The sequence below is a fragment of the Mizuhopecten yessoensis genome, unplaced genomic scaffold (genome assembly GCF_002113885.1).
Source record: "Mizuhopecten yessoensis strain PY_sf001 unplaced genomic scaffold, ASM211388v2 scaffold5859, whole genome shotgun sequence".
NCBI lineage: Eukaryota > Metazoa > Mollusca > Bivalvia > Pectinida > Pectinidae > Mizuhopecten > Mizuhopecten yessoensis.
In genome coordinates, this window is record NW_018406259.1 from 327,852 (window position 1) to 344,422 (window position 16,571).

At 39.7% G+C, this 16,571-nt stretch overlaps 1 protein-coding gene across 4 annotated transcripts in view; it reads right to left on the reverse strand.

Moving 5' to 3' along the window:
- The window catches only part of LOC110451175 (cGMP-dependent protein kinase 1-like), a 109,073-nt gene that overhangs the window by 48,249 nt on the left and 44,253 nt on the right, over positions 1-16,571 (reverse strand). For 3 of the 4 annotated variants that reach the window (XM_021499044.1, XM_021499045.1, XM_021499046.1), the window contains exons 3-4: positions 10,401-10,514; positions 6,878-6,983 (exon numbers count right to left, since the gene is read on the reverse strand). In XM_021499044.1, the coding sequence (XP_021354719.1) occupies positions 6,878-6,983; positions 10,401-10,514 (220 nt within the window). Of the gene's footprint in view, positions 1-6,877; positions 6,984-10,400; positions 10,515-10,622; positions 10,709-16,571 lie in introns of those variants that run through there. The other variant, XM_021499048.1, reaches the window with a different exon arrangement.

The window sequence follows — 16,571 nt, forward strand, 5'->3', positions numbered from 1 at the left end:
AGTAGGATATTTGTTCACAATTCAACTTCCTCTTTTCCAATACTTTCAGAGTTGGATGACATTTTATTTCAATTGTCTTGTCATACTAATTGTCTTTAGTTTTGGGATTTGCTTCCTTATTGAAAATGTTATCAAAGTTAGCAATCATGTACTACTAAGTATGATTTTCACGTCCAAGTGCACGTGTTTGGGGGCAACATAGAGTGTAACGATCAATCTGTCTTGAGATCAAACTTGTTCAACGCATGCTGAGAGATATAGCCAGCGTTAGTTTGATACATACGGACTCGTGTACCAGAATTACGTCCAGGGGCTACCGATATACGACAAGACGACCGAGTTTATACGTAGCGCGTGCCTTTATCTGATGACGTGTCTGTGATGACACGTGCTCGCCACTCTATGAGCAACAAACCATGATACCCAGTTCCTGTATAAATAAACGCTGTGATATATCGGTAATATCCGAGCTATTCGAGGTATTAGCGAATGTTAGACGCAGTTAACTGATCAAAACTCTAGTGAATATAAATAGGACAGTGGATCTCGGACAGTTTATACATATATATATAGTATGTCTTAGTGAATATCATTCACAGTCAACAAATATATATTCCGATAATTTAAAATAAAAAATAGCTGGTGTTGATAAATGGTACCGGAAGTTTTAGCGACATACTGATACGCATTCTCTAAATGAGTCACCTGCTCATGTTTACTGCTTCATGGAATGTTTCAAATTTTAACCTTGCCATTGAATGACGTATGACAGGAGTTGCATTGATACTTATTTCATATCATACATAAACTGCTAAAAACGGTTTGTTTTGGTTTATTTTGCGTCTTGGAGCATCTCAGACCACAAATATATAGCATTAAATTGGTATCGCATACACTGAAAACTTCAGCTTGTTACATGTCGATAACGTGTATCTTTATGCTAAGTAAATGCAACTGCACCCGAAAGTTGTGCGTTTGGTATTAGTTTCATGTAGTTTTGATATCCAAGCAATTTTAAAACAGACATAATAGCGATTAGTTGTAATGGAGTCGCTGGCATCCCTCTGTGGGTAGAGCCGGGCTGCAGGGCTAGTGACTGGAGTAACGTCTGTACACCAGGCTAGCGTGTCAGGGACGGAGCAGTCTAGGGGTTCGTAGGAGAGCTTTGAAATACGCACTGTCTCCTTAAATAACTGATAAGTAAATGTATACATCAGGTACTATATATAATCATTCTTATTAAAATTATATCTTCTTATCTCTCCCGTTATTGAAATATCGCGTGGACATTTTAATAAAGGGGAGCGGTGAGAAGATTTCATTTTCGATATTCCATTGAAAGCCTCTATTCAGCTTATGGTCATTTTTGTGTCGAAATTTTACGAAACGCAACAACGTATCTTCATGTAATTTCGTTCTTTATAAAACGATAGTAAGTATTTTGAAAATCCAAATCACGAAACAATACAAGTTCGATAGTTTCAATTTGCTGTAAGGAAGGCCTTTACGAACTCCGCGACGTTGGATATCCATTGTTGCTTTTAACGCCAATTCATCTCACGACAGTGACTTTCATCGGATGTTTGGTTTGATTTAAATTAAGTATTGTTTAACGTCCTATCAACAGCTAGGGTCATTTAAGAAAGGCCTCCCTTGTGTGCAAGATGCATGCGTGTAGTGTATTTGTGTGTGTTTTGGGAGGCTGCGATATGTTCGTGTTTTCTCCTTGTGATAGCGCGGCACTGATGCCGACTTTATAGTGCTATCTCACTGAAACATATTGCCGAAGACATCCAGCAGGACACCCTACCCGGTCACATTATACTGACAACGAGCGAACCAGTCGTCCCACTCCTAAATTGCTGAGATTTAAGCAGGAGTAGAAACTACAATTTTACAGACTCTGGTATGTCTCGGCCAGGGGACAGAACCCAAAGCCTTCCTTACAGGGGCGAACGCTCAAAGAAAGGCCAAAAGTGAGGTATTGTCAAGGGAGACATTAGGAAGAAGAAAGTTGTTTAGAAAGAAGTGAAAAGATAACATCCTAAATTTAGTCGCCTCTTACGATCATGCAATGGGGCAGCAGGTACAATTCCTGTTTAACTTTAGCCATGGTCAGTTGACCAACGTTTGATCAACGGAATTTAGTCACTGATTAATTAACTATGTATGTATGATTATCGTTAGCAATTAAACCACTGACTGGCACTGACCACTGGTTAATTTTTGTCCAGCGTTTGAGCAACGGAATTGGGTCATGGTTACCTTTAGCGATTTAACCTCTGACCACTCGTTACTTTTTGTTTAACGTTTAGACAACCGGAGCCAGTACGCCTTGGTTATTATTTCAATTCAGGTCGAGTGGTCTACGTCGTTACCAGCATCAATCAATATATATGGGCAGGTGTCAGGGATGGCCTCCTCTTCCGTTATCACCAGTATCTGTATCAGTACAGGGGGAGACCGCGTCAGTCAATGTACTACGTAACTACTCCTCGAGATTACCCCGACTACATCGTACCCAGACCGTGTTACACCTGATAACACCTTGGCTGTGCAAATCTCGCGTGAATATTACGTCTGATCACATGGTGGTTGCCTTTCAACGATACGGACCAACTTAGATACGAAAGTGACAAAGCATCTGTTTTAAGCCATCCATTTTTCAGAACGGCAACATCCACATCTGTCCCTGTCACGATGTAATGGTAAGCGACTCGGCAGATTTGATTTACAAGTTTTGGACATGTTTCCAGTCAAAGTTTGTAGATACAGACTGTTGTACATAACTTTATGAAAAACATGATCGGGTATATACAAAACCGCTACATCCGGGTCCGTATTCACTAAACTGTTCTCGTGCTCAAGCATAGATTTTGTGCTCAAACCTAATTTCTTGTTCCAGTTTTGAATTAGTAAAAACAATCTTATTTTGTCAAGGATTTGGGCAATGTTTTGAAGAGACTTAAAGCCGAATACTGTTTTCAATGTTTACATTTGACTTTTTGGTCGCTTGACATGATTTAGGCGAGTAACAAGAAAGTTGGTTTGGGCACAGACTCTTTGCTTGAACATGAGAACAGTTTCATGAATACGGACCAAGATAATCTCTCTTTCTGATATTGGTATCTACGTACTGTGTTATTTTAATTAGTATGTCCCTACTAACATGTATAAAATACCTGTATATGATTCGAGTTTCAAAGAGCTTATCGTTTGCACGATATAGACATTTCGAGTGCTATAACTGCCGAGTTGTATGGCAACAGCAAACATTTTCTTAACCCGTCCTTCTACCATCATTTTAACACGAGAAACACGATTTTCTCTGGGGGAACTATGATTACTGAACCCGGTACATGCTTCGCGCATGTCAAAAGCGGTGCAACAAGTGTTGTACAGTGTGATCGCCTCCAGGTCAAGATATAGTTATATGCCAATTCCAAACAAACAGTAAGGAATCTAGACGAGAGGTACATACATCAGGCACGTCCAAAAGAATGATTAACTCATAGAAAGATACCGAACAACAAATATGTCGTTATATGAAAACATATTATAAATAGACGCGCTAATGTTTGCAGTGCACCAAGGGTATCTATTTAATGAGCTTACCTACCATCAGATATCCTTTTATTTAGCTCCTGGTCAGATATCTATTTAATGAGCTTACGACTAGGTATCCATTTAATGAGTTTACGACCGAGTGTCCTTTTAGTGAGCTTACGACCAGATGTATATTTAGCTAGCTAGGTATGCGTCGTAGTATTATGAACTGGGATCCAGTTCCTGTAGTGAGCTGACGATCATATATCCATTTAGTGAGCTTATGACCAGGTGTCCATTTAGTGAGCTTACGATCTTTAATCAGATGTCCATTTAGTTAGCTAGGTTAACGTTGTTGCCGTAGTATCACATGCACGAACTGAAATCCAGTTAGTGAGCTGTCCACTAAGAACGTGAACGTGTTTCGTGCTACCGTAAATTACCCAAACAGAACACAGTGTAAGTTAATAGTGGAAGACTTATCCGTATAAAACCCACGAGAGATAAAAAAAAATCTTGAGTATAATGATTTAGAGATACAAGAATAATGCTATTCAACGCAATCAAGAGAACGATTCCTTAATGTTACGTTTACATTATGTTCCCGGTGGCCACGGCAATCACGTTCCAGGTCAACGTGACAGTACGTAATAGGCCGTAATATAACTTGGAGTCGGTCCGTAGTGGGACGGAAAGCATGTGTATTTCCCGGCATCTCACAGTTTTTTCAAGTTCTATGGCGTTTAGTGCGCGTTCTGTCACGGTTGGTTCACGGTTGCTGCGCGTTTTGTCCCGTTTTGCCACGTTTTGTCACGGTTCTCACGGCAAGCTAGAGTGTATGGTAGCTGTTTCGTCGCGTTCAATCCGGCGCGTCCCAGTGTGTGACGGTTTGCGGGCCCGGCGCATTGCGTTCTACTACGGTCAGTTCAGTTCAGTTTTTATTACCTTGAACCTTACGGCTCATCAGTTCAAAATAAACATTTATACAAGGATAAACAATACAATCACTCACACCCATATACACACCCACAAATACCCCCGCCCCCCACAAATACACACTCACATACACATTGGTATAGTGTAGAGAGACATCCCTCTTTATATAGGTACATAGTCTTTTCTTTTCTTATTACTCAGTTTAATATATTTGGCTAAATTTGTTAACTGTTTTTTGTTCCCTGTTTCCATAAGTTGGATAAATGTATACATGCTAGGTCTTTCATAGTAATATTTCTTAATAAACGCTTTCTTAAATCTAAAAAAACATTCACATTTTAATATAAAATGAAATTCATCTTCGATATCCCCACTATTGCAGTATGCACATGTTCTTCCAATCCTATCTACATTGTAATACCTACCAATTTCAATATTTAATTTGTGAGATGACAGTCTATTTTTTGTAATCTCTTTCAGATTTGTATTTCCTATGGGTTTTGTTAAATATGGTTGTAAACCGAAATTTTCGCCAATAAACTTGTACAGTGAACACTTAGAAGATGAATCTATTTTTTCTTTACATTCTTGCTTAAATATATCACACATTCTGCTTTTAATAATATTCATAATATAATCGGAAGTATAGGTATCTCCATATTGCTATATGTACCCTACTCCCATTCTAAATAGNAAGCGATTTTTTGTTGAGTTTTTTTTTAATTTACCTTAAAAATTCATTAATATACCCAGGTAACTTGATTTTAAGTTTTAAATAGTTTTATTCCAAAATGGCAGCCGTGGCGGCCGTATTGGTTTTTTGATCGACCTAAAAAACAGCTTTGCCAGGACCATGAGTCGATCATTCCTACCAAGTTTCAGTTAAATTGGCCCAGTAGAACTTAACTTTAAGTTTGAAATGGATTTCTTATCGACCCGAAAAATAACAACACTTTGTCAGGACCATGAATTAATCATTAATACCAAGTTTCAGTCAAATCGGCCAAGCAGAACTTGGCCAAGTAGAACTTGACTAAGTTTGAAATAGTTTTTTTACAAAATGGCCGCCGTGGCGACCATATTGGATTTTTGATCGACCCGAAAAATAACAACACTTGGTCAGGGTGTTGTAAGTAACATTCCCATGAAGTATCAATGAAATCCTTTTGACAGTATTTCAGCTTAAGTTGAAAATGTAAAATGTTAACGGACGAAGCACAACGCACGACAGACGACGACGGATAGCAATAGGTAACTTGAGCTAAAGATCAGGTGACCTAAATACCGATCAAGGAGAATGTTCCATGTAAGAATTGAAAATATTGACATTCCGTTACACCGCATACGAAGGGAGCTAACTCCAACTGACGATAATTTACCTTTCAGCATGAAGCAAAAAAACAGACCCGTGCTGCGCTTATGTTAGGAAAAGTGTAAATATTCACTGAGGTTATTTCCGGTGCCATATGGAGTACCGCAAAAACTACAATACCGTAAATGTAGTACCTGGAGTAAAAAACGTTGATAAAACTTTAGAACTGATCGCCGGAAGCCATGGTTTGTCTTCTTAAAAAATAATTCCTACATTTATCACTTCTCTCATTAGAGAAGGTTATATTAGACATACAGCATGAACTGTTTCTTCAAATTTCTTGCATTGTATCTTTTCATAAGATTTTTTCTGGGGCGAAATTTAGACCTATCGAAACAAAATTTCAAATATTGAAAAATACGTTTCTATTTATAATGTTTATACATTTGTGCTGACTAGTTTTCGGAGTTATGACAAATTGTTCAGATAAAATTGGTTTTACAACTTCATTTTGTTCCTTTTCTTACAACATGAAATGAAATTCTATTTCCGAGAATAACTCATTCAACGGAAATTTTTTTTCAGATAAAACAACAATTCTCTTTCAGCGTGTCAAATTTGATTTTAGTGGCGCAATAACTGGCTCCAGGAAAATTCAACGAAAAACGATAGAGATGCATTCCAGGCAAACTGCAAATAGTTTAGGTATGATGCCATAGTCCTCCAGCCGAGAACAATATACAATGTGTACGTCGTCACAAACATGTTATCGTCGTGTACAGGAGCCCCCATGTCGTGGAATCGTTAGATATTAACAATCTTTGTATCGTATATTTTGCCCTATGACAATGAAATATTATACATGTAAATCGTTCGGACAACAAGTTACAATTCCCGCACCGATTCCAACAATGCAAGAAACACCGTTTAAAACAAAATGTTCTAAGGGGAACAACTCTGATATAAAGTGAAGATTTCTCCGCGGCTGGCATGGAGGAGATGGTGGCAGTGGACTTCTCTCAGAAGCTTGACATTATAGTATCCGAGAGTACGAAAATATAAAACTACAATTAAGAAGCTTACCTTCTGAGAAATTCCAAGTTTTCCGTATGTCTCATTAGTCCCGTCCTCATCATGATGCTCTGGAAACATGGTCGGTCTATCGCCCATAACTTACAGGCGGTGATTGCTATACATGAACAAAATAAAAACAATTAATTCACACATTAATAATTATTCATAATTTGTAAGTTTTCGGTGTTCACATCTTGGTATGAAATTCATTTTTTCTTCTGTTTGTTTGTTTTCTTTCTTTATTTGTTATTATGATACTGAAGGATGTATTAGGATAATGAAGAAAGGAGACACATCAATATTGAATCAAATTACATAAAGCCTACATTCATTTAATTTGATCAAAGACCCGTGAGTTTATTACAATAAGTTATACATACAAAATATATTTGAATATTACAGGTGTGTAAACGTATGGCCGGACGAACACTCACAACAATAGCAAACACATTAACAAAATTAACCTGTTATAATTATGTAAAAGAGACGAGGCAGATGTTATCAAACGCCCTGTTTACAACTTCAGAAAATGTCAAATGAAATTAAAGACAAAATGGACACTTTCACAAATAAGTAGATAAGTAATGGCGAAGGCCTATAATCAGACATTTACAACAAAATATATAACAGCGTAGGGTCTTCTGATAAATGACATTGAAGACACCAACATTAATCCGCTGTCCCTATTGCAATACTTGGGTTCTATAATTGTTCGTTTCTCACTCCCCTAATCGATCTTTTTGACATAGGTGTCCGTTAATATGACCAACAGCTGAGCTGAATTGAAACAACAAGCTAACAACATTGACAATTGAAGTGTCAAGAAAACAAAGCTGAGAACTTTGAACAGTTCAAGATTGCCTGAGTGCTGAAGTGTAAAAAATAGCTACAAGTTAGATGGAGAGGTGACAAAAACAGCATGATAATAACGTCTCCCTACTTCACCGCTCCCAATGTACAGAACAAAACAAAATACAAAACTGAACCTAGCAGAGGGGAGATAACCTCTCTTATACTCTTGATTAACCAAGCAATTTGTAAGCATCTTCCTTTCAGGCAACAAATTTATTAAGATAGAACGAAGAATAACTACTGGTGGCTTTATGGATATTTGAACTTCTGACCGTAAACCCTAATAATATTACTGTATTGAACACAAAAAGAATATGACGTTTTCAGAAAAGAAACAGTGAATGTTAAACATTGCGCTGGTCGATTGAGTATACAGTAAATAAAGAAAATGTCACTGACCGAGCGGGTACAGTGAACACTGACCTCTCACACTGACCGAGCGTGTACAGTGAACACCGCCCTCTCACACTGACCGAGCGGCTACAGTGAACACTGACCTCTGGCAATGATCGAGCGAGTACAGTGAACCCCTCCCTCTGACACTGATCAAGCGGGTACAGGGAACCCCTACCTCTGAAACTGATCAAGCGGGTACAGAGAACACCGACCTCCCACACTGACTGAGCGGGTACAGAGAACACCGACCGACTTCTCACACTGATCGAGCGGGTACAGAGAACACCGACCTCTCACACTGACTGAGCGGGTACAGAGAACACCGACCGACTTCTCACACTGATCGAGCGGGTACAGTGAACACCTACCTCTGACACTGATCGAGCAGATTAGATGGACACCTACCTCTGACACTGATCAAGCGGGTACAGTGAACACTGACCTCTCATACTGACCGAGCGGGTACAGTGAACACTGACCTGTCACACTGATCGAGCGGGTACAGAGAACACCGACCTCTCACACTGACCGAGCGGGTACAGAGAACACCGACCGACTTCTCACACTGATCGAGCGGGTACAGTGAACACTGACCTCTCACACTGACCGAGTGGGTACAGTGAACACCGACCTCTCACTTTGATCGAGCGGGTACAGTGAACACTGACCGAGCGGGTACAGTGAACAGTGACCTCTCACACTGACCGAGTGGGTACAGTGAACACCGACCTCTCACACTGACCGAGCAGGTACAATGAACACTGACCTGTCACACTGACCGAGCGGGTACAGTGAACACAGACCTCTCACACTGATCAAGCGGGTACAGTGAACACTGACCTCTCACACTGATCAAGCGGGTACAGTGAACATCTACCTCTCACACTGATCAAGTGGGTACAGTGAACACCTACCTCTGACACTGATCAAGCGGGTACAGTGAACACTGACCTCTGGCATTGATCGAGCGAGTACAGTGAACACCTACCTCTGACACTGATCAAGCGGGTACAGTGAACACCTACCTCTGAAACTGATCAAGCGGGTACAGTGAACACCTACCTCTGACACTGATCGAGCAGGTAAGATGGACACCTACCTCTGACACTGATCAAGCGGGTACAGTGAACACTAATCTCTCACACTGTTTGAGCAGGTACAGGGAACACCGACCTCTCACATTGATCGAGCGGGTACAGAGAACACCGACCTCTCACACTGACCGAGCGGGTACAGTGAACACCGACCTCTCACAAATCGAGCAGGTAGAGTGAACACTGACCTCTGGCATGGATCGAGTGGGTACAGTGAACACTGACCTCTTACATTGATCGAGCAGGTACAGTGAACACTAACCTCTGGCATTGATCGAGCGGGTACAGTGAACACTGACCTCTGACACTGATCGAGCGGGTACAGTGAAAACCAACCTCTGACACTGATCAAGCGGGTACAGTGAACACTGACCTCTGACATTGATCGAGCGAGTAAAGTGAACACCTACCTCTGACACTCATTATGAATTATAAATATTGAACAATTACTTTTGACACTGGTTCATGAGGGTAAAGAGATTACTTTGGTGTCGATTATATATAAACCTTTGACGCTTACTGTACGGGTACAATGTATATTGACATTTAACGCTTGCTGTACGGGTACAATATAGATTGGCCTTTGTCACCGGCTGTACGGGTATTTGACCTTTGAAGCCGGCTTTACCGGTAAAATGTATATTGACCTTTGAGCCGTCTGCAGGTACAATATATGTTGACCTTTGACGCTTGCTATACGGGTACAATGCATATTGACCTTTGACGCTTGCTGTACGGGTACAATGTATAATGGCCTTTGACGCCTGCTGTACGGGTACACTTTATATTGACCTTTGACGCTTGCTGTACGGGTACAATATATATTGACCTTTGACCATGGCTGTAGGGTACAATATATACCGACCTTTATCACCTGCAGTACGGGTATTTGACCTTTCACTCTGGCTTTACCGGTACAATGTATACTGACCTCTGATGCTGGCTGTTTGGTTACAATGTATATTGACCTTTGACAATGGTTGTTCGGGTAACATGTATATTGACCTTTGACGCTTGCTGTGCGGGTACAATGTTTACTGAACTTTGACGCTTGCTGTGCGGGTACAATGTTTACTGACCTTTGACGCTTGCTGTGCGGGTACAATGTTTACTAACCTTTGACGCTTGCTATGCGGGTACAATGTTTACTGACCTTTGACGCTTGCTGTGCGGGTACAATGTTTACTGACCTTTGACGCTTGCTGTGCGGGTACAGTTGTAGAGGATGGCGAGTTCCCCGAACACTTTAGCCGGTCCCATTGTACAGAGTTTTGTGGAGTCCTTTGTCACTTCTACCTTCCCCTCTGAAAATGCAAAGGTAAATAATATACATAGACGTACTTTTGTATTAATATATAAACAATTAGATGTCGACGACAAAGGTGATAGCTCCCCATTTTTGTTTTAACGACCTGTTCAGGGAAGCGGCGGGCGCAGCGCGAACGGGACAGGATGTCCTGTAGGAGAAGGAACTGATGTCCCATTACGATGGCGACGGCCATGTTTTATCACAGCCAACAATGACGACACATGTAGACCTGTCATGGTGGACACTGAGATTGTTCTACCACGTCCGGGTCTACACGTCTTTGTTTATCTATCAGACACGACCACAGTGCATACGGCAAGTTTTTTTGTGTGTTGTTTACATGATTGACGAGCATTTAATGTCCTCCCCCATCTCCAGTGTTACTAACGAAATAGTTTAAATTCTGCAAATCATAAACAGACATTCCAATAATCCGAGCAGCTTTATTAATTAAGACTTTTTTTTTTTATTAAAAATGTAGGGTATCGTCTATATGAACCCAATATTTCACTAAAAAGAACTTTAATTACATTAATAAATTAGATAAGACGCTATAGAAGGAGGTTTTCCCAAACGTACACTCCTTTCTGCTGAATGAGATGTCCCATATTTCCATGCAAGCAGGACATGTTACGTTTTGTCATGTCGACTACGACCTACTCTGTACTATACCACACTGACACAGTTCGATCACGTGCTAAAACAGGTAGTTATGATGCAATTTCACATGGCAGATCTGGTATAACGGTGCTTTTGATTGGGTTATCAGTATTTGATTGCCTTTTTAGAAATGTTATATCTGACGATTCCTAGAAGAATAACAAGAAAACAAATCCAGTTAAAGTCTTCAGCCGATAATTCTCTAATTAGGTTTGAAATACGTCAGTGTAACGAACTTTTTGCAAGAATGTTCAAAATCAAACACAACACATTTGTTACGATAACTAAGGGGGAAGGATTATTGACAGACAAAAATGTTTTAGCAAGTGAAATAAATCGAAAACAAATATCGAAACAGAAAAATCCCTATATCACAAAGCGGGGAAAAGATGCATAACAATCAACTACAAACGAATGGTTCTGTGTCCGGAATGACCGGACAAGGCTTCAGACTTAATATAGGGAGATAAGCTGAACGGTTTTCAAGACGTTTGAAATGTATTTATACATTTCATTAAATATGCAGAAGGACGAAAACAGTATTAAATCTTGTCGTTTGGGACGAAAAGACAAAAGGACGAAATGGAAGAAATCAGACACCATAATTTTTCGATCGCTATCACTGAAATTATAAGTTTATTACTAGGAAGGAATTTGACAAATTTGCATGTCGTCATCAACAAAACGTCACTATATTTTAGAGGAGTTACGCTTGTATATTTACATTTCATTTTTACAATCCTTAGATAAACCTACCAACCATCATGATGTGATATTGCTATAACAGCAAGAACAATGACACCTGAATTTTTAACTCGGAAAATGTTCAGGTCTTTCGGAACATATCATGGCATGACGTTAAAATCAAATTATGACATCCGTTATGGTTTCAACAATGTCCTACATTCTATGGTTACCATTTCCGTCAGACGGCGAACATCAATGGAATGGTTTCCGATTGATGTTCGCTGTCTAACGGAAATGGTAACCATAGAAAGTAGGACATTGTTGAAACCATAACGGCTGTGTACGGGTAAAAAGGTAAACTATGTATCTCCGGTCGAAGAACCTCCCCCTCCCCTCACTTCCCCCTCCTCTCCCCCTCACCGCCGCTTTATATTATTATACAATGTAACCATGCTACCAGATACACAGAAGCAAAACATAATTTGTCCATTAGCAGCGGCCATTTTGAAAATTAGACTTAACTAATAATCACCGTATTTACAAAACATGAAGGTGTGCACGTAAGACTTTAGTACACTGTACGAGGCTCAGTCTGTCGTTGTTGGGTTTGTTACGGCTTTTTTTTTTTACAAAACATTTGCCGTACGGGTATACCCAAACCTATAGCAACGTACCAAGACTAAGACCATATCAAATTATTGTCTTTATATATGATTTATTTTAAGATTCAACGTAACTGTTTTACAATCGCTGTAAATTGGTTCCACATGTGTACTCTGTTTGCACGAGTTCCCATAACATTGTTAGGGCGTGGCGGACTGTTCATTAATTAGCGCTGAAGATGTAGCTTTAATCATCATCACCGTGTTCCCATGAAGAAACAAAAAAATCAGATTTTTTTTTTTAAATACGAGACCCATGGAGTATATAGACAGGAGAGGAACATTTATTAGTAACATCCCAAGCCATCCCAGGTCGCGGGCTTCATGCAACATTGATTTAACCGATTCGCATTCATAATGACATGAATACACAACGTATATATATAAATACGTGTAATGTTCGTGTTAGTATGAACGCAAATACTTAACATATTACGTGAAATCCGCTAGGAAAAACGTGTCATTTAATCCATATAGTCACGTTAATACTCTAAACTTGGTTTTAGTATATTCATATAAGATCAGCGCTAGTATCAATCTTCATCATTTGAGCGTTTGACGCAAGAACATTCTCCAGGTTATCTGAAGCGAAGCGGCAATACTCTCATCGACCAAGATCAACATCATCAGAGTGTTTTTACTTTCATAGTCTACTGAAATGCATTTTTCTGATAATGCTTGTAATGATAGTGGGATGCATCGCTAATTGTACTGCAAATACATTTGTACAATAATATAAATCGCAGACGAGTCGTGCCATTTATAAACGGACAAACACGTGATCTTGTCAATTTGCAGAAGATGTGAATGAAAGAAATGAAATCTGATAAATATCGAACGTTTTTGTTGTTGTTCATATGTGACATTAATATGATGTATACAATGGACAGGGTTTTCTTTTCATTTGGAAATATAAAATATAGTGGACAATTGTTAAAATGATCCAGGCGTGTGTCATTCAGCTCGCTACAACAACCTGTCAGCATCCGACAGGAAGTATAAGTAGTTGTATTTCCCGCCATTACTGTATACAGGTATTCTCTACAAATATTGATGTGTGCTATATCCGTACCAAAACAAACACGTGTAATATGCTACCGAGCTGTCGGTCTGATTCAAACAGACATTGCTTTATGATTCCACACACAGGAAACAGTCTCAAGTACATTTCCTATCAACATTTCCGAAACAAACGGCCTTGTTTGAAAAGATAAACGACGGCAATAATAGATACAACTAAATGTAGACTCGGTTCAGGTATTAATGGAAACAGTACTGCTGATGTGTGCTGGTTGGAGGTATTTCGGTGCAGGCTAGCGCAGACCATTATCCCGACTTCCTCTAACACAATAGTTCCATTGGCTAAACAAAACTTTCTGGTTGTAAGGCTGCCGGATGTTTATAATGCACACAAAATGCCAATTGCCATCAACAGCGAAAGCAAAGCTTGTTGATAGAGCCCAGTGAGCTATATAAGTCGGTATATGTCTGTAAACCACTCGTAGGTTAAACACTAGCGTCGAAATGTTTAATTTAAGTTTAATCATGCAATTAATTTGGAAGTAAAAAAAAACCGAGGAAACATCTGGAATTTCATTGCTTGGATAAAACTCGGTAATGGTTTTTGATTTTTTCCCTCTTTATAGCATTTAGATGAGTTTGGTAGAAATGAAATATTTCGCTGCTTCAACCAAATACAATATCTTTTCTGTTTCAACACCAGACCCTTGCAATACGTTTTCACACTAAAGTAGCATAATAAACCATGTAGAACCACTGCCAGGGGAGTCTGCCAATTTGCGTCCAGATAGATTACCTAACTACCCCATTTGATACGCTATGTTAGGCGAAGATCTGTAATGTAGGTCTTTATACTAATGGTGGCCCTGGGACAGGGAATTCAACACTAATGACAACCCTGGGGCGGGGACAAAGATAGACATCAGCAGGATACAATAAGAACCTGACATACCCACTCGGCGGAAGAACATGGGTGTCGCTTTCCGAATGTAGATACGGGGTCGCCTGTAGACTTCCGAAATACGTTAGCCTGCCATTTCACATACTACAACAATTTGGTGGAATACGATTTTCTCAGTCAATGCCAGTGCTTACCGAGTTAGTACCAAACTATTTCTTTACTACTCTTGGTTTTGAAATCTCAAAACTACCATTAGTGCAAACATATAAGAGTAGTACTACCGGAGGTCAAAGGTCGAGGTTTAAATAATTTTCGGTTTAGATATTCTCAAATCTACGATATTGCACACGCATAGGTGTAGTACTGTCGGGGGTTAAAGGTCGAAGTTTAAAAATTATGAAAGTTTGTATCGCGATTTCGTCGTACAGTGTCTGTGTGATCCGAACAGTGTCTGTGTGATCAGCTGGTTATACAATGAACGTATTTTAACTTGGTTACCGTCTGTCGATGTATTTAATGTCAAACTAACCCTAGTTATAGTCAGTCTGTGGCCCGTTACACCACACTCCCTGTCAGTCAGACCGGCCAGGTATGTGTGAGTACCAATTAGCAGCCATACCTACCTAACTGATAATCATCTTACCATTATCTTCCTCTGTTCGCCACATTCTCTCAACAAGTGCGAACAAACAAAAAGCCATAACAGTTGGCGCGAGTGGTAGAATGATGATATCTTTACACTATAAAATATTGAGATATGTACAGTCACTGACTTTCTACTGGAATATATATATAGACCCACACAAGGGAGATGGACATAGCATCGGAGACCGCAATATATAAGAATCGTACTGTACGCAAATCTACTGTCGTATAGGACTGGCGATTATCTAAACAAGAGGCCAAAACGGGTGTGTATTGTTCGCCTGGATAGGCAAAATAGGTTCATGAAAAGTAAAACTTTCTTAAAAAAAAAAGGTCTCCATTTTGTGTTCGAACTTTCAGCATCCAGGCTGACCCTCATTCTTCCTTTACATACCATTTTATTCCCTGGTATCTAGGACGTTTCATAGCAAATAAGACTGAAATGCTACGAACTGTTCAGGAGGAATGTGAGGATGAAGCCATGTGATCTTGAAAATAGGTCAAGGTCATTTAGATGAGGAAATAGTATTACACTCTATCCCAGGTATTAACTGCCTAAATATCACAACCTTTTATCTGTTTGAATTTGTTAAATGAGTAGAAGAGGTAGAGACGAAGCTTATGTTGATCTTTGACTCCAACTAGCACTTACATTTGACCTTTAACCTCAACACAATGTATATTAGAAAATATTCGTACTATTAGTCTAAAAAACATATACCCAGGTACCTTTGAGGCGTCGTTTGACTTTTTCATCCCATTTGGCGACACCGCTGATTCGTATCAATTTGAACATCACCTTTTCGGGATGTTTGATTGATTGATTGGTTTGGGGTCATGTCAGGAATATGAAGACGATGCCAACAGATGATGGGGCTACACAGGGAGCACTTAAAGGTGTCAGCTCCATGTCATTCCTTATGATCACCTTACATTGACAACGAGACAACCAGTCCTTACCGACACCAGCTTTTAGACTGTTAAGTATCATTGATTCCCGAATTTGCACGCGCTCTATAACGACGAAAACCAATCTAACGATACGTATATTACTCGCATTTAACACATTTCTTGTATCAGTTCACAAACCATCAGCAGTGAAACTGTGTAGGACGCACCCGACCGTGTCAGTAACTATAGATCTAGGATTTACAGGTACTTGATGGACACGTTTCTGATGATTTTATCACAGCCGTAATCTCCCTCGATAAATCACTACTACATGAACTCGAGAACTCAACCGCATGGTAGTAAAGGGTCATTACCAGGGCTTTCCGGACCGTTGTGGTCAGATCACATTTTGTTTATTCTATACTATTGAAGGTATTGAAGTATTACAGCAGGAAATAGGTCGAGGATATTGTTTGGGTCATCGGTATTGGCTATTTTGTGTCAATCCCTGCCCGGTTATTCCGATCCAATCAACAATTATACCTCGTACCAAACGTACCTTGTGGTTTGTGGATACGTTCCACAG